Source organism: Haplochromis burtoni, unplaced genomic scaffold (genome assembly GCF_018398535.1).
Source record: "Haplochromis burtoni strain Fernald_Lab_line unplaced genomic scaffold, NCSU_Asbu1 Contig_18, whole genome shotgun sequence".
NCBI lineage: Eukaryota > Metazoa > Chordata > Actinopteri > Cichliformes > Cichlidae > Haplochromis > Haplochromis burtoni.
Genome location: NW_024582379.1, coordinates 1,196,760 through 1,218,706, shown reverse-complemented (window position 1 = coordinate 1,218,706; position 21,947 = coordinate 1,196,760). Strand labels below are relative to the sequence as shown.

The following is a 21,947-nucleotide window of genomic DNA, read 5'->3' as shown; positions in this document are numbered from 1 at the left end:
GCAAATCTGGTAAGAAAAAAAGAACATATGTACATTTATACAAACAGAAACAGATTTAAGAACAAGCTAAGCACAAGGTCGTGAAATTAATGAGCTTAAGCTAACCGACTCCTTCCTGAAGCTGAAGCGCGACTGCACCTTCTCTACCCTCGTCCTTAAGACGACGGTGAGAAATTATGATTTAATCTTTTCTTTAAAAAGTGAGATCACATGTTTCATTTCAAAGCTAAACTTTGACCTAGTGTCCAAATTCAGAAATACAAGGTAAAGAAAGTATATAGCAAAAAAAAAAAAAGGTAATTTATTTAGTGAGTATAATCAGGAGAAGTTTTGTTTTGTTTGTTTTTTTTTTACCCATCATGGTCACTTATGACCAAATACAAGAACATTAAATTACATGTTAAGCCTTAATTTGTTCCCATCCAGGAAATATAATCATCGATTCATACAATAAGACATGACGTGTTTCAAAGATTGGTAAAGGCAGGGTGGGGGTGACTTACAGCGGTAAAGACATGGTGATTCTGTGACATCATTTGCGATCCATTGAGCAAAGCCCTGTCCGACATGCATTTTTTTTCCTTTAATCACACAGCTTCATGTCTGAATGCATGAAGCAGCCTGTCATCACACCAGAATGGAGCCGGAAACACTGAAGTGTCACTTTCAACACAGAACAAAGTCTATTTGTCATGCCACTGTATTAACGGATGCACAAAAACTACTGCTGTGTCTCTCTCTCTCTCACACACACACACACACACACACACACACACACACACACACACACACACTCACTCACACCTTTCAGTGACTGACAGGGAGTTTTAAACATCCAAATGCAATAAATCTTTTGCACGTATTGCAAAACTCAAATCGGACATCTGCATATATCACGTCTGAATGAATTCGTGTTTACTTTACCACTGCCCACACCCTACAAGTCAAAGAACATAAACCCCAAATATTTTTTTAAAGTCATTATACTCACTTCACTACCCCAAAGTAGTCAACCTGGAAGAAACAAAGAGGGACCTACAGCACTTTACCAGTATGATGAAGCCAATAATGCTGTGTATCTAATGTCTGAAAGGGACTTAACTGTGGGGTTACTCTAAGGAAACACCCACCAACATGCACTGATGGCATAGATTACTGCTATATTGTTATTATTGCCATGCCCCTGCCCCTTGCTTTTGTTAGAATAAAGCTCCATCTAAATATTTCTGTCAATATTGTGGAGATTTTACATTTGTGTAGGACAACTTTAGTGTGAAAATATATGAAACCTATGTAATAATAGAATTTGACAATTAGTTAATCAACTTTTTTGAAAACACCAGGTTTTCACTCTTGCTTTCACCTTTTCCCTCTTTTCTTTTTTAAAATTAAGATCACAGAAAGAAGGTTTTTCAGAATAACCCAAGTTAAGCATTCTGTAACATATTACCATTTCCTGTTCTTGAAGCTTATCTGGATTGTTATGCTAATCTTTCTTCACATAGCTGAGTGCTTCACTTTTTCCATTTGAAACTGGTATGGATCTTTAAAAAAACAAACAAACAAAAAAACCCCTATCATGTTACATGAGGATCAAATAAACTCATGACAGATGTTCATGGCAGCATAATGTGAGACAAGTCATCATAGCCTTCAGCGTGTTTTAAAAATGTACCATTTGGACATTTTAAGTAGTTAAGTACAGCGTGTAGGTGGAAAGCTACAACTACAGTGCAGTTAGTGAGGACAGGACTTAAGGTAAAGACAGAGAATGTACTTTTCAGACAGAGTAGGCGTATCAGAACAGTAAGCTGAGGTTTTAAGGTCAAACAGCCATAGCTAAGAGGAACGAAAGGCTGTGAGCGTCTTCTGAACCAAAATACAAATCAACATATTCCGCATTCACTGTTTGAAAATGTCCCTCCATTCTGTTGTTCCTCTTTTTCTACCATCTTTCCAACCTGATGCCAATTCTTGTCCATTCTTCCTTTTCCATTTGTCTTTTTTTTTTTTTTTTTTTTTTTACACAGTCACCCCGCAGGCCTGAGAGGTTGTCCAAATGTAGTTGTGCTGACATTTAGTGCGTTTCAATATCTGATGTTCAGCAGTGTTGTCTGAAGAGCTCGTTTCAGAGTCCCCTTTGGTCCTTCTCTGATTCGTGTAAATGATCCCAGGTTAGCTCCCAGCAGTAAGCAGATATCTGAATATTTCCTGTGCTTCCATTATCATCCACTTGCTCCAGTTTATTCCCAGCTGAGTTGGAGTCATGTACACAGGCACAACAGATCAGTGCATATACAACATGGGTCTCCTTAATGTGTTTCTCTGAAGGTTTCTAACAGAATAAAGAATGTGCCATCAAGGTCCACCTTATCTGTGGTGTGTTTCTAGAAACACAGAGCATATTGGAAAAAGAAGAAATGTCCCAGCTTTCTTTCCATATATTTAGTAGATGACCTCATAAACAGTGGCCTTCTTGTCCCCTGAACCAGTAACAATGTACTTGTCATCCACAGATATGTCACAGCTTAGTACCGAGGATGATTCTTTAGACTGAGGAAAAAAGAGATAGGGGAAAAAAAAAGTCAGTAATGAAACGTTTTAAAAGAAAACTAGAAAATAAATTCATGTGTGTTTGTATGGAACACAGTGCCTAAAAGTTTTAAAGTTGTGCTTTTAAAATTTACTGAATAGTACTGAAAGTAATATAGGAGCGACTATGAGACTGCGAGGCTTTTACCTCAGTACTCATATTCAAAGTTTAAGCACTTTTTTCTGTATAATTCTCTTTAAACAACCTCCTTTGTTGGACAGCACTGACTGTTTCATAGCATTGACTCAGTTACTGCATGGATGCGAACCAGTGCTAGTGGATTTTGCAGGGTGGTTTATTAAAGCCAATGCAGCAACTTTCGAGGAGCACATTTTGTGTCGTTTATGTAAATATATAATACAATGAATGTACTGATCAATTGCCACCAACCTGGAATATGCTCGCCCCATAAGGTGTCCTCCATGCATTCAGTAAGTTGTCCTTTCCTGTGCTCACAAACCATTTGCCTAGTAGAAGAGTAAATACAAGCATGCACAATATAAAAAATGAAAGCACTGTAGAATGGAACATACAACGTACAGACATAACTTCAGTGAAACCACTGGGCTGGGGGTGTCTTCACCTAACAATGGATTCCAAGCCCATGTTTGTTTTTCCACCTCTATTTTGCAGCTCATTTAATATGCAAGTTGCTTACCACAGTAGGCAAACTGCAGGGAGAGCACACAGCTCTCATGTAGATGAAGCTGGTATTTATCCGGTTTGGTTACATGAAGGACCTCAACGTTGCTACTCTCCATTCCAACAGCGAGCCATTCTCCTGTCGGACAGTAGCCGAGCGAGAAGATCTGAACACAAGAGAAAATAAATATTAATAAGTCCTGTCAGGGTTACAAATTTAACCAACTGATACACACAGATTTTGTTTTAGTGGGGATGCTACTTTAAAATAAAAACTGAAACTTGTCGATTTCTTTTTAAGTAAATGACTGAAATAATGTTCAAATGCCTGTATGATTGTGCACCTGTGATGTAAAGTCATGCTGCTGCAGCTGCCGTCCCTCCCTCAGATCCCAGGAGCGGACTGTGTTATCCAAGCCTCCGGTCCACAGCTTGGTGCCATCATTGGAGATGTCGATACAGCTGGCTCCATCTGTGTGGCCCTGGAACTGCCTGTGGGATACACACATACATTCTCAATTAAATAAAGACGGACATTTTGGAACAAGGCACCAACCATGAGCTGTGCAGGGCAGTTGGTATGCATCACATGTTACCATATGGAGAGTGCTTACAGCATTTCTCATCAGAAGCCACTTTTGTAGTACTAACACTACAGATTGTCTGCCTCTTGGTGCTACAATCATAAAGGTTAAATCAGTCAGGGGCTGAGACTGCAAATTAAAGGTCAAATCTGTTGCTTAGAGGAGATTAGAAAAGCCAAGCAGTGATTGTAGATGTCCTTAACATTTAGCAGAGGCATATATTTATTTGCAGCAATCTTCTGAAGAGTGACAGAAGTAAAAGCATACAGTTATCTTTTACCTAACGAGTGTCTGGTTGTGCAAGTCCCAGACTGCGATGTTTCCATCGCTGCAGCAAGAAAAGCAAACTTTGGAGTCCGGGCTAATTGCCAGAGCGTAGCATGCTGGTGCCGATGATGTTAACTCTGCTTTAATCCTGGGAGTAGGCGTGGCCAAATCCCAGATTGACAACGTGCTTGCCTCGCCTCCCACAATAAGCGTCCGACCATCAGGGAGAAGACGGCAAGACCGGATGTAGTTGTCTCGGTTCTAATTTGGTAGGCACAAAAAAAAGTTAATATTTAGTACAATATACAACATTTTATTGTGTTGTATATTCACCACATACATTTCATTCACTATTCTGTAATCTAGAGCACAAATTCTAGTCTGATCATTTCTGACAAACAAGTGTTCCTCAAACTAATACTCAACTATATATTATAAGGCCATTACTGTAGTCCTATCCCGGAAGGAGTATAGTAAGTAAAGCTAATTTTTCATGGGGATTCGACAAATTTGGCCTGTCCAAACAGTCCAATACTTTTTGTTATATGGACTGATCACCATCAAAACACTGCCAAGTGGTCAAACCAAGTCTGGACAGGTAAAAGGGAAGCTGTTGTCGCCACACGAATAACACAGACAGGCAGAATAACAACAAATTAGTGTTGTAGAACAGTTTTCTCCGCTATGCATGTTGATGGCAGCTGGCCAGTCTCCCCTCACAGCTTCTATGTTTGGCTTTGTTTTGTGCTCATGTTAATTTCCCTTTTACTTCTGCAAAATAAACTCATTGTTATATGTGGTCTCCTCTTTTGAGCTAGTCCAAAACCCTATTGTGGCAGGAAATATTTTCCACTTCTGCACCTCAACAGGCCTTGCAGCAAAAGTACATTAACTTTTGGGTGGTGCAATTTTGAGTGTCTCAAACTGGTAGGCCTGGGAAGACTTGTTTTGTTAGAATTCATTTGCTGCTACAACTCGCCTTGCCCTTGTGGCAGCTGATTCCTTTGCAAATTATCCCCTAGATTCTAACTTAAGCTATGTATATATAGAAAAATTCTCCCGTGTTTGTAAACTGCTATCCACTTTATGCAAACCATGAGCCAGCTCATAACAATACACCTCACTCACCAGACAGTCTAGCTGGGACACAGGACTCTTGTTTCCTGGGTGACTAATGTCCCACACCTTGACACAGCCCTTTCCTCCTGTGTACACATGTCGGGTGGGGTTACTGATGGTAACGGCACACACCACCTCTCCGTGGTTCAGTGTGTTGATCTGACGGGCATGGCGAGGGATCCCAGGCCCCACCAAAGCATCTGGAGGAAATGGAACTGGCTGCATCTGTCCGTCGGCCGCGACATGAAATGAATAAGCACTGATGACAGAGTGGAAAAAGGATCAAGAAAAAGAAATCATCATTGTCACCATCATCATGGTAATTATAAGACTAATTATTTTTACAACTATACTTACGGTTTGCCACCAGGGATTCCTGTCAGACTAGGAGGCATTCCAGGAACTCGCATGTGAGGATGAGGATCAAAACCAACCTTTTGGACAGAAAACAGACATTTTATAAGCCCAGGACTAACAAATACCCATGAGAATTGGCAAAATGCACACAGGTCAATACTAACCTGTGAAAAAGAGCATAAACACTCATGAGCGCAAAGCTAACACATACTCTCAAGCACACATTAAACTGCTTATTCTAAATGACAACTACAAGAGACAGCAAACACACACAGGCAGATCTGTAGGTATTTGTGACTGCCTCCCACCCCATCCTCATCCAACAAACAAACACACACACAGCTGCTAAGTACACAACCTGAGTTGCTATCAAGTGTTGCTCAGACACTGCTGTGTGACTACTAAAGCTATTTAAACAGTGTAATGAACACTATGCAAATACAGCAAAGAGTAATGTGGTGAATGTACTGCACATAGTATTTATACAGATGGCATACCTATCCAAAAGAAAGCAGGGACATGAAGCTTTGCAACTATTCACAATTTAATAGTAGATTTTTGTTGTTGTTTTGATTCTTGTTTTAAAGTATTCACATTGATTAATGTCACTTTCTTTAAAATAAAATAAAATTTCCATTCTTTTGAGTATTTAAATGCCCTTTTAAGTTACAATGCATGACATGGGAAACTACAACATAATGACTATTTCTTTAGAGGGGTGTAAGTTCAATGAATGTGGTAGAGATGAAAATCTGCCTGGAGCAGGTTACAGAGTTTTATGGCTGAGAGGTGACAACAACTGCTGCCCACCTGCTTCAGGTATAATAGCAAAGAGAAAGGCACAGTTGAAAAGTTTCATGTGAAGGGAGCAGAACTCAAAAATGCACTCTGTTCTTTTCACACACATTCACTGGCATGAAAATTCGTAAAACTAAAGAATCCAGAAGTGCAAACCTGACACCAGGCTAACATAACTCTAGCATCTGAGTTTCTGCCAAAGTTCTATCTTGGCATGCAATCCATAGACATACACAGATTTAAAAGGTCACCTCATTTTATCACGTTAGTCTTGTTCTTCTACTCACCATTGGTGACCGCCCGTATGCGGCCACTGCAGCTGCCGCTGCAGCACTCATCTGAGGTGACATGTTGTGCAGCCCAGCAGCATAGGCTGCAGCTCCAGCTGCACCAGCTAGCTCCCCGTTCATTCCTGCTGTGTGGGGCAACATGCCAAATGCACCTGGATATGGACCTGGTACAGCCAGGGGAGTTCGCAAACCTGCAGCTGGAAACAACCACAAGAGGATTAATTAGTTAATGTCTAAGAATGCAAGTCTACGTCTTTTCACCATGCACTTACCAGACATTACTGCCAACGCTTGACTAGGCTATCATGTAAAAGCAACTTAAGCCTAGGTAAACTGAGATTTCTAACCAGATATCTTGCAGTCACACTTCATATTAAGCTGTCTCTAGGATAAGGTTTTAAATATCATCCATGAAACTGACTGAACGAGCAGACTTCTGCCTGAAGCAAGCAAACTCTTAGTATTGAGGTCATTTTATTTGCCTCTAACAGAAAACTACATCATTTTTATAACTATTAAGTAGTAAGTTTAAATGACCTACTAGGTGGATGTGGTATTTCCATTGAGGGGGGTTTTGAAAGATTTGGTCGGATTCCAGGTGTGGAGCTGGGCCCGGGGGTGGAGTCACCTCTAGGCGTGGGTGTGCTTGACTTCAGCCCAGGTGTACCTGCCTTATCTCGCTGCCAAACACCAAGGGATAATTATAAATATACAATAAATAAATAAATCACTCCATTTACTGGGTTTATTTATATAAAACAAATAAGGGTTTTTTTTTCCATTCCTACCATTGCCATCTCTTTAGACTTTAAGGAGGAGGAGCTGGCTGATGATGCAGTAGAGGCTGGACTACAGGGGTCTTTCTTGAGAAGACGCGCTTTATCCAAACCATTTTCTCTAGGAGAAGGAAGAGGTGTGCCACGAGGGGAGGCTGGATCCTGGTGAAGTAACAAGAATTCTGTTAACCATTTGAGAGTTCAACTTAATACAATCCTTGAAAGAAGAAGACCACAGACGCCTGAATATGATGCACATCTTAAAAATGGACCATTGATGTAATGTAATTTAAGCATGTACCAGACAGCACAAAAACTAACATTTATAAAATATATTCAAATGTACTGACCTCATTTGAGACATCCACCACCAAATTGTCATCACTTTTCTCTGCGTCACTATCCTAGGGAAGAGGATCAGTTAGATAATCAAATTAGTCCATTGACTGGCTGTATAATTAATAAAATATGTTCAAATGAATGAAGACATTCCTTTTCCTTTGTCACGTTACATTAAAGACACAGGTACCAGAGAGATTCCTTACATAGTGACTTGAGTCCTTGTCATCCACCTTTCGCTTTTTGGTGTCATTTGAGAAGTCAGGTCCGTTGCGTCGCTTATCTGAATTCCTAAGACTTTCTGGCAGCAATGAGTTACTCTGCGAATGAAAGCAACGAGGAGGATGAGAAGGGCAGAACACTGCCGTTCATAAAAATATGAAAAAGAAAAAGGACAATTTGGAGGATAAAGACAAATTTTGCCATTTACGGTTCTGATTTCACTCAGTTGTGTATGCATCCTGCATGAGCTCACTAAAGTGTCTGATCCGTCTACCACTAATTACAAGAGCTATTCAGCTATGTAGAGCAGGTTAGAAAAACATACTCCTACTTGCAAATAGGTTAATAGTTCACAGAAGCATGAATTAAGCAGCACTAACACTTAAACAGCAACCTCTTTTCTCACTTGACCAAAGCCCGTCACAGCCATACACAAACACATGCCTCTGAAGTTGATGATTACATTAAGTGGCTCTCAAAATCTATCAGTGCTCCCTCTCCTGGCTCTGACAAGCTGCACTGGCTGTACTGAGAGTGTGGGTGAGAGTGTGTGTGTGTGTGTTTGTGTGCACAGTGTGTAATTGACTGTGAAAGCCTGTGTGTACGAACAAGTGTGTAACAGACTGTGAGTGTGTATTGCTTGCATAACACTCCTGTGTCCCTGCGTCCCAAGACTACACATACACACAGAGCTGCCTCCCCCTGGCCTCCTGACCAATGGATCCTATTGTTAATGGATTAAAGCTTCATGTTGAGTCCATTATAGTCTCAACCTGTCAATGAAATGTGCATCCAACATACACAAACACATGCGCATGCACAAATCAAGCAAGGGAGTGAGTGCTTGGGCTTTGAGGGGGGAAAAGGGTAAATGAAGGAGGAATGGAGGGAGGGTGTGAGACTGTGGAGGAAAAGAAAGGGTGACAAGAGACGAGGGACAGAAAAGAGTTTCGGGGGGGGGGAATCTGTATTCTGCCAAAGGCCCCTTCCTTCATACCCCCCCAAACCTCCTTTCCTCCCCTCCTCTCTTTATTGAAAGGTTTTAGTGAGCTGAGCACAGAAGCACTGACCCGCAAAACGTAAGCAATTTCCCCCCTCCCTCACTCTCTGTTCGCTTTTAGCATGGTGCCTCTCTCTCCCATCTCTGAAATACACACATACACACACGATGTCACATGACTGCTGGTCCCTCACCCCCCACTCTTCCCCAAGCCCTCCCCTCTCAGTGGTGATGATATTAAACACAATGAGAGTCTTTAAGCGCGGGATAAGGGGCGGTGGGAGGGGGAGAAGGGGGTAATCTGCTCACTGAGGTGTTAAATAGGCACAACAATGCAGGCTAGGGTTGAGAAGTGTGTGTGTATGAAAAATGTGTGTGTGTCTGTGTGTGACCATGCTAAAAAGCTCATTTGGAGGTGAAAGGAAACCTAAGTTCAGAGCAGATCTAGGGCAGAACTAAACAGGCAGGCCAAAGCCCTACCCAAAGAAATCCCACCACCCCTGCAGACACAGACACACACAGAGACACACACAGAGACACACACACACACACACACAAGCTGAGAGTCAAAATGCACAACTTAAAAAGGTAAAAGCTACCTGGGTGTGAAACAGCACTAAAAACTACAAGGTGCTTTTATTCATAATGACATGTCATAAATTTTATTGATCCCTCAGGGGGAGTTACATAATAAAAGTAATTTCAATATAATGGACACACACACACACACACACACACACACACACACACACACACACACCAACAGGTGACATCTACTCGCATTATGAAATTCTGTCCTACAGCATTTGGATGGATTTGACATCAACCTTTAGCTACTGCATTTTCAATTAAGCCCTACAACTTCTAAGAACTGTATGAGTGGCCAAAAATAACCTTTTATATAAGTGCATTAGTAAAAACCAAGCAATTAGCATATCTCTTGAAATTATATAAATTAAATATGTATAATTAATGTGTGCGTAAATTTGCATTTGACCATGTTTAGGAGCAGTTTACTTACTCACAGCTATCTATTAACTAGAAGAACAAAGCAAATTTCCCGTAAACCTAAACTATCCCTCAAACAAAAGTAAGACAATAGTAGCTCACCAGAGCAGTAAACATTGCTGCAGAAAGAGGAAGTACTTACTGTGCTGGGCTCTCGCTCTGTTGTCATTGGAAAAGCATGTGTGTGGTTGAGGTCACGGGGGGTTTACCAGAGCAGAAAAAAAACCAAACAGATAAGGGAAGAAGAATGAGTTCAAACAGACTTCATTGCAACACAACTCATACATAAACAACCCCTTTCTATCAGAAGTGTTTCTGTGCTGGAAGGTGCGTCTCCTTACCTCTCAGGTGTTCAGGTCCTGCAGGGTGAGAGTCTTGTCCAGACATGTGAGGTTTTTTCTCACCACTCTCTTTTCCTGCCAGATGAGGAGGAACAGCTCCGAGTGCTCCTGACAGAGCCAGAAGACTAGCTGAACCACCCAGCTGAGAAGGATGGAGGCCAGCAGGGTGAGGAGTGAGGGGCACAGGAGCACCACCATGGTTATGGGACAAGTGCTGCTGCTTTAAGAGAGGGGAAGGGGAAAAAAACAGAAGGCGAAAGAGGTGGTTAGTTGGGAAAAACATTTTTAAAAAAGTGACCTGCTACAAAGAGGCACCAGTCCATTTTTATTTAGTCTGTGGTATACACAGCTGGACCTGTAACAGACAGGTCAGACAGATGAATAAAAAGCAGTTTAAAAGAACCACACCTATGTGGGTATGGCTTAATTCAGCAGTTGTGATGTAGTACAGTACATTACAATCCTGGCTAAAACCAAAAACAAACAAACTAAAAAACAGAGAAGTTGAGTTCAACAAGGAGTCTCAAATTTCATAATACAACTACCATAAATGTTTAAAGCATCAGTATCTGACACCAAAAACCCAACATAAAAGCAAGCCAAAAACAGCTAAAACTTAAAAAATGCTCTGTAACCTAATCAAAAGAGACTGTCCCTATTAAAGTCTTCAACAGATGGGACAGTTTCTCCACTGTCTGGGGTTTACACCACCTCAACAAGCTGCTGTGCTCTACAAGGTGGTGAACACAGCCTCTCCCCCCTACACACATCCTCCTCCCTCTAAGGTCAAACACTGAACAATACTGACAGCTGGGATCACAGCCCAAACCCTGAGGATGTGGAGGGGGTAGGAGGGAGGAATGACGAGAGCCCCAGCTGCTGCTTGCACTGTCAGATCTTGTGAGAGAGTGAGGCGACTGAGCAGAGAGGGGAGGAGAGAAGGAGAGAAGAGGGTCAGAGAGACAGAGAGAGAGGGAGAGCCAGTTTGGCTGGCAGCCCTGCTCTCTCTTTCACACCAAATCAGGCGCTCGTCTGAGCGTGAAATGCCTTTGTGTTCCAAAACATCATTATTGCCTCCTCAGACAGTAGCTGCGGGAATCCAAGCTCACTGATTCGCCGCAGGGAGGGGAGGAGGAAGGAGGGAGAGAAGAAGGGAAGGTGGGGCACAGGAGGCGACTCGGCGGGGGTGGAAGCAGTGCTGAAGGTCAAACCGACTTTTATCTCACCTAATTGACGCACCCACCCCCATCTCACTTTGGATCCCCCGCCTCCTTTTACCTCCATCTATCCTTTGCTCCCCGCATCCTCCCCCAAAGAATGGAGGTAAAACAACAAAACAGTCTTTTAGCATCAACCCCCATGCCTGCCTGCGCACACACACTCAATTTCCAGAGTTAGCTCGCCTGCCAAACAATCAAACATAAACACACCCACACGTCACACTTGATCACACTTAACATGCATACGCATAGTCTAGATAAACAAGGCAGGCACACACATCCTCACTCAACCATCCTACCTCTGCCTGTTGTTTTCTGGGGATAACAGAAAAGCATGCTCTGCTACACACAAACGCACACACACACAAACAGATGCAAAGCACACACACACACGCATGCACACGGATACACAAACAGGACCCCTGATGGGAGTAAATGGAGGGGAAGTATTGGTAGAGGCAAGGGGAGCCTGGTTTGTCATGGGATGTTAGTGTGAACTGGTGTGTCTGCGTGCATTTGTGTGGGATGTGCATGTGTGTGTGTGTGTGTGTGTGTGTGTGTGTGTGTGTGTGTGTGTGTGTGTGTGTGTGTGGGCAACATGCTTCATTACGCTCATTTAACTCACAAACGGGGTGAATGACAGGCTGGCGTGGGAGACAGAGGAGATGGGAAGGGGGGGGTGTAAGGGCAACGCTGTGACCCCCCCTTTTACAAACACAAAAATCCTGCAATTAAGACTCAAACAGCAACTGCCAAATCCACCTCTCACACCAATCAGACACTAACAGAGACCCCCATCAGTTCACGCCAACTAACAAGCCCACCCCACATCACACCAAGCCCTCTCCAGACCCCTCCTCTTTCCCACATTCCCCTTGAACCAAAACCCATAGCGTCTCCTCCAGCCAGTCAAGCCCCTATGGCTCCTATAAGTCCGAGTAATAATGGTTCTCTAATCCCACCCAAAGAGTCATCACCACCAACAGCTAGACTCTCCATCTCCGTTTTACGTTGAGCATCACTGTCAAACCTCAAGGAAAAAAAACTACTTTTTACTCTTAGTGTGCCAAATCATTTTCTACTTAAGTATGAATAGCTGGTCATGCCCCATCAGTCTTCCAAGTCTGTCAACATCTTTCAATAAACACCTTTCATAATTCCTCAAGCATATCCTCTTTGTCAACTTACTCATAACGAAAGAGTCCAGTTCTATCAATCAAAATCAAAACCATAGTCTCAAAAGAGAAAACATATTTGCACAAGGGTTAATTTTCTTTCATTTCCCATAAAAATCACTCATATGCCCTACATCTAATTCTACAGTCTAAGTCCAGTGTTGGCTTATATCCTTGAGTTAAGTCTGGTGACAAAGGAATAAGGAATCTCATTTAAAAAAAATAAAAAAAAACACAGTCTCAGGCATATTCCTAAAACTTTATATAGATATCTGTTATGATTTGGTAGCAGTTCTCAGGGTTTTAACTGAAATGAGAAGAGAGAAAAAAAAAAAGACAAGACAGGTGACCAAAATAAGGACTTTTACCTTGTGTTTGACTTTGACCCATTTGTGTTTGAGTAAACAGTAAGATGTGTATTTACAATCCATTTTTACTATGTAAACAGTACAAATTGTTTCTTCAAATAGAACACAGACCTTTGATGACACAACAAGACTGTGGAAAATGTGGTTTCTATGTTAATCATTAAATGGTGCATATGCAATGTATTAGGTAATTTGCTATACTAATGTCCATGTCCTTATTATGGTTGCCCCCTAGGCAGCGACTAACACTAGTCATACTTACTATGTTAACTACACACAAAGAACAACAAGAACAAACAAAGAAGATTACTGTGGTAGCCAACAACAACCTGAGAACTGAAATAATTTTATTACCAGAGCAAAATCAAACTGTGTTCCAAACTTGTTTGTGTAGGGAAAGAAATATTTCCTATGGAGTAAACACACACACACACTGCGATAGTTAATGCATAGAGAAATTAAAGGAATACACACTGTAGGTGGAAGACCGGGCAGTCCACGTACCCCGATGACAGCATTGAGCTCTGCCATGGTCACCTGTTTGGCTCGCTCCACAGCCTGAACCACCTGCTGCTGATGCTGTAAAACAAAGATGCACAAACGTTTGCCAAAGCCTGAGAGTAATGGCAGATTTACCAGTAAAATTAGAGTGTATAAATGGGATACAAAGCACAGTCTGTAGCTCTAAGTCACACATACTTACCTCCTGTGAGAGGAAGGGAATGACTTGTGCACAGATGGTGTTTAGTCTCTTGGCAATCTCAGTCTGATGAAGTAAGAGACACACACAGATTAGAAAGAGACTTAATTGTTGATAACATAATTACATTCATTTAGAAAAGACATCTGTTCAGTAACACCAATAAAGCAATAAACGCGCACACACACACACACACACACACACACACACACACACACACACGAGAAAGTGCTGCCACCACAGCAAGCAAGCAAAATTCCCCCCCCCAAAAGAAAAACCCTACCAGACAATGATACCAATGACACTCATCGACTTCTCTCCACACAGAAATCCAGTGTGTGCCATTTTCAGCACACACAGTGTAATGAGATTTTCCTCTCTAATTATAATTGTGGGCTCAGCTCAGGTTTCTCTCTTACCCGTTCTATTTCTTTTGCTCCCTCTCCGTCTGTCCTCTGTGTTCTTGTCCCTCTTCCCATCAGCACTTCAACATAATCTCATCAACTACTAACTTGGTTTGCTCTCCCTCGGTATCCATGCCAACACATCCGCCTGCCCCTTAAACCCCCGGAGGTGGTTACAATTGGCTGAAACCAGATACCCCCGTGGTGGCATCAAATCAGATAAGGGGACTCATATTACATATCATCCAATCAAATTGATACGAGGACGACCAGAGTGAAGTGGGAATTGGGGACCATGAAAGGTAGTAATGGCTCAGACGACACACATAAATATATAGATACATAGAAACATGCATCATATCACCCTGTATTATTGTTGGGTGAATACTCAGGAAAAATGCGATGGTTGTCGTCACCGAAACAACAAATGGTTTTATGGAAACTTTTCAAAACTCAGCCAAAATTAAGTCATCATGCTAGAAAGAAATGTAATATCCCACAGCACAAAGCAACCACCTGTGTGGGTTTAACTAACCCAAAAATGACTTCCCTTGCTATGCAACTGATATATGTCCTGTTAACCCACTTTACAGTAATAGCAAACAAGTAACTGTTCAAGAATTCATTGCCCTAATCTCCCATCTACATATAATTAATTTAACCTGACAATCTGCTATTGTTTACAAATTAGAGATTTGAAGAAATGGCCACAAAGTCAGGGGATTAAAGCTATTACAGATCATCCAGAGAGTGATGGTAAAGCTAACATAGGCAAAACCTTTTTTAAGCTGTCACTGAGCAAAAATTCAAGACTAATCTATGAGTAAAGTGTAATCAAAATGGTCCGAGAGGAAACCTGACTTCTGCATGTTCTCTTGGCTGTTTTAAAACTGTGAAAAAATGCAGAGAGGAAGACTTTGGGAAAACGCTGATATTTTTAAGAATAAAGGAGCTCCTGTTGGCTGTTCTACAAATGCAGATGTACATGAATGTCCCTTCAGATGGAAACCCTGATTGAGTCATGGGAAACCCCACTGGGAAACTTGCTCTTCAATCACTGGCATGAACTGGCCGCACAAAAAGGAAGATGGTCTTGTCAAACAAAGAGTCTAAAAGGGAGACAGCCAATAAACATATTAAAGCATGGTGTATGTTTCTTTTACAAGTTGGAGGATCGCTCATTAGGTAAAGGGGAGTGTTAGTAACGTTGCACACCTAGCTAATGGCATGGTAAGTTCCCAGACATCAGCAACTGTTTGAAGGAGACATCAATATACAATATGTTATAGAGTTTTATTACCCGATGAAGGTACATCACAGCACGACCGTTTTGGAAGCATGACTGTCTGTTAAAACTTCATCTCAGTCCTTCCACTAGTCACTAAGATATTTCAGCTTGGGCCAAAGTCCAAAGGCTGACAGGCACTGCCATCTCTAAAACTTTAAAACCATGGCGTTGCTGCTGTAAATTATTTAATGATTTTAATGGGTCTGACAGCTCCTGAAAAACTGAAGTGGAGACGTCCTCTTTAGCTGGAGCATACTTGCGCTCAATTAGATGTCTCTGTCACGCACACACCTGTCAGCTCGCCAAACAGCCACAGTTCAGCCAATTATGTACTTGGATGAGCTAAATCAAGTGCTACCGTTTTCACAATGAGTCTTGAACTACACACATAACTGCTTCAAAAATAATAGTACTTTCAGTTATATTTATAAAAAATTATGAATATATTTATAAAGTAACACAACATACATCTTGACAAGTCAACAAATGATACTTCCCAGACAAATTTAAATAAGGTGGTTGAATAAATACTCCACGTAAAAGTAAGCAAAGTCAGAACAAATAGACGTAAGTATATATGGAACAGCTTCCCTCTGAGAAAACTAAACACTGAACAACTGACTCTTTATCCAGAATCAAAAGACATGTTAAGCCTTCAGAGTACGCATACCTCCGTGTCATAACTACATGAGCTCAGCAGCCTTGCCACAGTTTTAACATTGCTGTCTGTGTATGTGCACCTGATGGCTACAACACACTTTCGACAAATAAGAAAGGGGGATCTTAAAAACCTGTATTCTGTCCAGTTTTAAAGTTTCAGACTTTCCTGTACTGCCAAAGTGTGCCAAAAATAACCAAGTCATTCCATACCAAGAAATCTTGAAATGAAAAGCTATTTCTGGCATACCATGTATATCCATTCTCAGAATTATGAGTTGTAAGCCTATAATTAGCTTTGTATACAGGGTCAATCATTAGGCTGCCTGAGAATAGTGTGACCAGATACTAGGGCAACCCAGCAAACCTAAGTCGAGAGACAAAGTCAAATGCTCAAATTTCCCAGGCTGCAGCCAAGACTTACAAGTTCATGGTGTTGGCCTCAAAAGTTTCTCCTCTCACTCACTTTGAACAGGGTGACGTTATATGTTATCTAACTGAATTATATTTGCTTGTGGGGAAAAGCTGCAAAAAGTTTTCAGGCAGCAGCTCAGGTGCTAACCAATCAAATTATGTTATGCAAATGTCCTGAGAGAGCAGAATGAAGATGGAGTACTCTGTCATTCATTTGAACTTTAGCAATAATCTCCAGAAAACAAACTAGACTTCTATCAGTGGAGGGACAAAGACTGTTTTGTGATTTTTGGCAATATTTATGATGAAAATGATCAAGTTAGAAGCAACAAAACATGTTTCTTTTTCCTCTACTTGGTGCCCAGCCTTTGTATAGGTGGTACAAAGGAAGGGAAATAAAGTATTGTTGTGTGCACTAAAGGAAAAAGCAACGTGACTGTGATATTACTAAACCTAAATGTCAAAACTGAAAGCTGAATATCCACCCAATAATCAAATATTAGTGTCCAGCTCGACCAGTTCTCTTGTATATGCTTACATTTAGACCCAACCAGCTACACTAAGCTCATAACTGCTAATCAAAGCTTTCTTTGCTTGCTTTGTGATTTTACACAATATGATCTGTTGTTACTCTACTACGCCTCTCCCCCAACATTGAGACATGTCTAATGTCAAGCATAAAAAAGCAACAAAATCCACAAAAACTCACAGCCCGTGCATCCAAACCCTTAAATTAACATTTCTATATAGTGAATGAATCGAACAATGACTCATAACTGAGACAGTGGGTGAACAGAAGTTGAGGATGCAGAGAAAAGATGCAAGCATACACAGAAAATGTGCGAACAGAGAAGCAGCTTCCCATTACACATATAATTGGAGCATTATGCACCCCCCACAAACGTACATCCTCAGCAGGAGGTGAGTTGTTAGTCTATATCCTCCATACCCCCACCCACCCACAGAAGCTTGTTGCTCTGACAACTGCAGTCCCAAGCTAATGACCTCCCCTGGAGCTTTAGTGAGTGTAACTGTGTGTTTATGTGTGTGTGTGGACAATAGGAAGAGATGCATCTCCCTTACAATGAAAGAGCAGTAGCTTCACATGGACATAAAATGAAAGAGGAGCCAAAGAAGGGGGAATTTGGGGTGGGGGGTGGTTTGTAGCAAAAAGGAAGAAGAGATCCCATAACTGTTATTGGAGAGCAGAGGAAGGCAGAAAGAAAAGAAGAGGACTTGGGGTATAAAAAGGGAGAATAACACAAGAGGAGAAGGAAGGGGAAGGAGTGTGAGAGAGGCGGAGAAGTATCCCCACTCTTCACTGAAGCATCCAGCCAATCCACCTCCAATTTCCTCTGGTCTGACTGGTCGATAGCTGTGGTAATTACTGGTAAACGCTCTGAGCCCTGCACCACTCCTTTGGGGAAATGTGTGTTTGTGTGTAGCGAGAGGGTGAGTTTTTCCCCTGCTCATCATCCACATGTCTACACACTTAAAAGGGAGAAAATTTTTAACTTTCACTGTCTGTGTACATATGTATATGCATCAACAAGTTCTGTGCTTGTGTTCACTCTACCGTCTGTGAACTGAAACTGTCACTATCCTCGTGTTTTTGCATACATTACTTAGAGCTATGCAAAGTGCCCTTGCCTTTCTGCATGTGCATGTGCATGTACACTGATTGGGTAATTGCCCTTGTTATTGTGCGCTTCATGTTTGAGTCTGCCTCGTTACTGTGTTAACCTCCCAACTTCAAAAAAGGGAGAGCTCCACTGTATCTCCTCCGTCTGCCTCACCGTGATCGATTCCTCTGCCCTCACCAGCCCTACCCCTCTAATGTAATAAAGCAGGCCGCTCCCCTAGACAGCACCAATCAATCTACAGAGCCATTCATCCTGCCTCTGGGCTCAGCCGGCCGGCCCTAACTGGGGAAATGGAGACAGAGCCCCATCGATCACAAATAAACACACATCCACACACATATACAAGCATACAGTAAAAGAGAGACACACACACAAATGCACTCGTGCACACGCAAGGACACGTCAACAGGCCCACACTCCACATACATCAAAATCCATCCATGAGAGGAAGAGAGATAAACAAGAGGACCGACAGAGTAGACGAGCAGCCATACCTGTTTGTGCATTTCAATGTTGAGGCCATACGACATCTCATAGTACTGGGGGAGGGGAGGGAGGCAAAGAGTGAGAGGGTTAGAGGGGGTGAAACAAATCCTAAACCCCTGAAAGAAAAAGCCTGAATAACTTAAACAATAATTAGCTACACTGTAGATGTCTTTGAGGATATTTGCAGATCTTTTTAAATGAAGTGTTCCACAAAGAGGTCAAACTACTTTGAAAGTCAAAACATGCAAGTCAAATGCTTTTTAACTTGAACATGAGGCAATGCAACATGCTCGCAAACAATCTGAACTGAACAGCATTCGTGTCCATGTTATGTTTGTTTCTGTGCTAGATTAGAAGCTTTTGACACACAGCCACATTGCTTTGTGTAAAAGAGGTAAAACTTCAGTGATTTAAGGTGAAAAGTAAGCTCTCATGTATATTTTATTTTCTGAAACAGTGAAACACATTTTAAATCAACATGAAAAGTTGTAACAGCACCGCATCTTTACACAGTAAAAGCAGGTGACACTTGCATGTTGCTCTTCCTCTTCCCTTCATTTAGTATTTAACAATACATATATTTTGTATTACGAGTCTTCAGATAGGAATTTGTATTCTGCTTTATAAGATATGGACAACTTTCTCCTCTAGGAAACTTTAGAACTCAGGCATGTGATGTGTGACCCTGCAGGGCAAATGAATTGAGTATAGGGAGCTCACCATGACGTAGTGCCTCTGCATCTCTGTTTTTTCACTGGCCAGCTTCTCACACTCCAGTTTGAGACTTTAAAAAAAAAACAACAAGAAAAACAATACACCATTTACTTTGAGTGGGACTCAACATTTCAAGTTAAACTAATCAGTTTTCATTCTTTCTCTCACCCCTCTTGCTTGATGATTTAAACACCTTCTAAAACAGACCATGTTTTCAAAAGAATTGGTGCAAAAATGGAAAATACGATGATTGTTCCCGTCAAATAATGGGTATATGTTTATGACAATCCTCTTCTTTGAATATGTAAATCAGAAACATTATGTCTGCAGGTCTAGCTTTCACCTGTTGTGAATGACCCACCCTGACAACATCTAGAGCAAAGTTAAAAAAAACAAAAAGAAAAAAAGAAACACTCACATGCAATACTTAAGCAAGCCTTTTCCCTACACAGCTACACACACGGGGGAAAATGAGGCATGATTTATGAAACCCTAAGCCCACACGCCACCCCTCTGGCTCTCACCCATCAAGAAGATGTAGACCTACCGCAGTGCAAGCGCTAACACTGATGCCTGCTTGCATATGTGTGCACTTTTGTATGTGTACGTGAACCTAATCCAGGTTTATGGGTTAGTCTGAAGCCAGGGTTGAGGTTTTGTTCATTATGGTTATGAGGATGACTGTGGTTAGGGTGAAGTTTAGTGTTGGGAGGGCAGATGACAATAGAGGAAAATGTGAATTGAGTGTTTGTGTTATCCACCTGTGGTACTGTGCCTGAAGAAACTGAAACTCCTCCTTGATGCGGTCCAGTGACTCTGGGATGGTGAACTTGAAGGGCTGGCCTGGAGCCTGGTGGGGCGTCTGGCGCGTGCGCGCGCACACACACACACACACAGACGGATTACCAACATCACACTGGTACATTACTTACACATTATTGGCTACATTGTGAATCTGGTACTTTTCAGCACAAATACAATATCAACAACTTCTAGATATTAGTCGTTATTTAAAAAAAAAAAAAAACACAAAAAGCTAAAACGCAGTATAATCAATCCCACTGTAGAGCCCAATTAGTTAGAAGACTGAGCTTAATATAAACACACAGGCAGCCCGGAGGGGCGGGTCATATAACGAGGTAATGTTACCCGGTTAGCCCAGTGAAATGAGCGTCTGTTAATGCACAAAGAGCGTCTTACCGGGTGTCGCCCCTGGGGAAACATTGTTATCTCCGGGAGGATGAAACCGTTTCTTTCTTAAAACCCCGTCAAAGTGGGATCAAATGGGGATGAAAAGTAAGGTTGTGGGAAGCTCCCAATCACGGAGAGGAATCCATCCGCCGTTGTTATTAGGACCCCGGGTCGTTAATTACAAAAAAAGCACCGCTTGTCCGCTTCGTCTGGGTTCACCGACCGTTTAACGTGAATTTCCGCTTCTCCCTGTCTCTCGGTCGTCTGTCCTCCGCTCCACAGGCAGCGCGACCGTAAATCAACCGGAAAAACACGGGAAACGGCTCATTAGTTGAAAGGAGCTGAAGGGGGAGGGAAGAGAAGGGCAGGAGAGCCAGGTGAGAAATGAAAAAAAAAAAAAATAGGGCTGGAGCCACCTTCGCCACTCCGGCGTTTGTTTTGTGTGCGAACTGATGTATTCCGAGTACGGAGGGCCGACCAAACAAACAAACAAGATAAAATCAACCCCGTAGATCCTCAACAGACAGCCGCAAACTGCCGGCGCTCAGTCAGAGCATCAGAAACAAATCCACACAAGTTAATTGCAGAGAAGAGTTCCCACTTGACTCGCCGCGGTCGCTTGCTGGCGGTTGAACGGTCAACAAATACAGAAATATTTACTTCCTCGATCAGTGTGGAAGCAAGCCTTGCCTCCAAAATAGATTTCTCGTTTTTAAGACAAAAAATAAAAAACGAGGAAATATGTCGTTAATTTTGATAACAACAACTCCCACAGCGGCGGGAACTGTTCACGGTCTTGCTCTGCTTTACCTCAATGGCAACTTTCTCACGCGGTTTCACGCTCACCCAGCTAACCGAAACTATAGGCCAGCCCACAAAACGCCTCCGAACCAATCAAAGTCTCCGCTCCACGTGGGGACAATAATGTGGGTTATGAAACTGGCCAATGGTCTCTCTGCAAAGTTCTTCGATTCTGTTGACCTCGTTGAGCTACGCAGATTTTGACCAATCAGCGCGTCGCAAGGAGCTGCCACTTCGGAAGCGCGCAGGGCGGGCAGTGCGGTGGGGAAAAAGGCAAGTCTCAGCTGTCAATCAAAGTAACGTGGGTTCCAAGAGCAGAGCTGTAAATGTGCGCGTCCACACATACACACACACGCACACATTAACAAGCACACGCAGGCACACACTCAAACAGAAAAACACAAATATTGTTTTTCTTAGCTGCCGTGAACCTTCCCAGCAAGTGTCGTGACAAATAACCCCAAATCTCTCTCTTCCTCTGCTTTCTCTCCCCCTCTATTTAATAATTTTCAGCGTGGGAATTGATTTAGTAGGACTTGAACGCGCTTTA

General features: G+C 42.1%; 1 protein-coding gene across 5 annotated transcripts; it reads right to left on the bottom strand.

The window, feature by feature from the left end:
- Nucleotides 1-309: 309 nt before the first annotated feature.
- On the bottom strand, nt 310-21,446 carry LOC102292925 (TLE family member 1, transcriptional corepressor). Of its 5 annotated transcripts, none has more exons than XM_005916153.3 (20): nt 20,606-21,446; nt 20,167-20,267; nt 19,412-19,475; nt 18,700-18,744; nt 13,803-13,865; nt 13,574-13,678; nt 10,337-10,556; nt 10,138-10,154; nt 7,972-8,085; nt 7,777-7,830; nt 7,439-7,588; nt 7,192-7,330; nt 6,648-6,847; nt 5,563-5,639; nt 5,215-5,464; nt 4,100-4,347; nt 3,580-3,727; nt 3,252-3,402; nt 2,984-3,060; nt 310-2,553 (listed from the first exon to the last, which is right to left on the bottom strand). In XM_005916153.3, exons 1-20 carry the CDS (start codon nt 20,627-20,629, stop codon nt 2,446-2,448), a joined length of 2,355 nt encoding a protein of 784 aa, XP_005916215.1. In that variant the 5' UTR covers nt 20,630-21,446; the 3' UTR covers nt 310-2,445. The 5 variants fall into 5 exon arrangements, with proteins under 5 accessions (XP_005916215.1, XP_042074273.1, XP_014186760.1 ...); XM_042218339.1 differs by having other exon boundaries at nt 13,604-13,678; XM_014331274.2 differs by having other exon boundaries at nt 10,337-10,553; nt 13,604-13,678.
- Nucleotides 21,447-21,947: the final 501 nt, after the last annotated feature.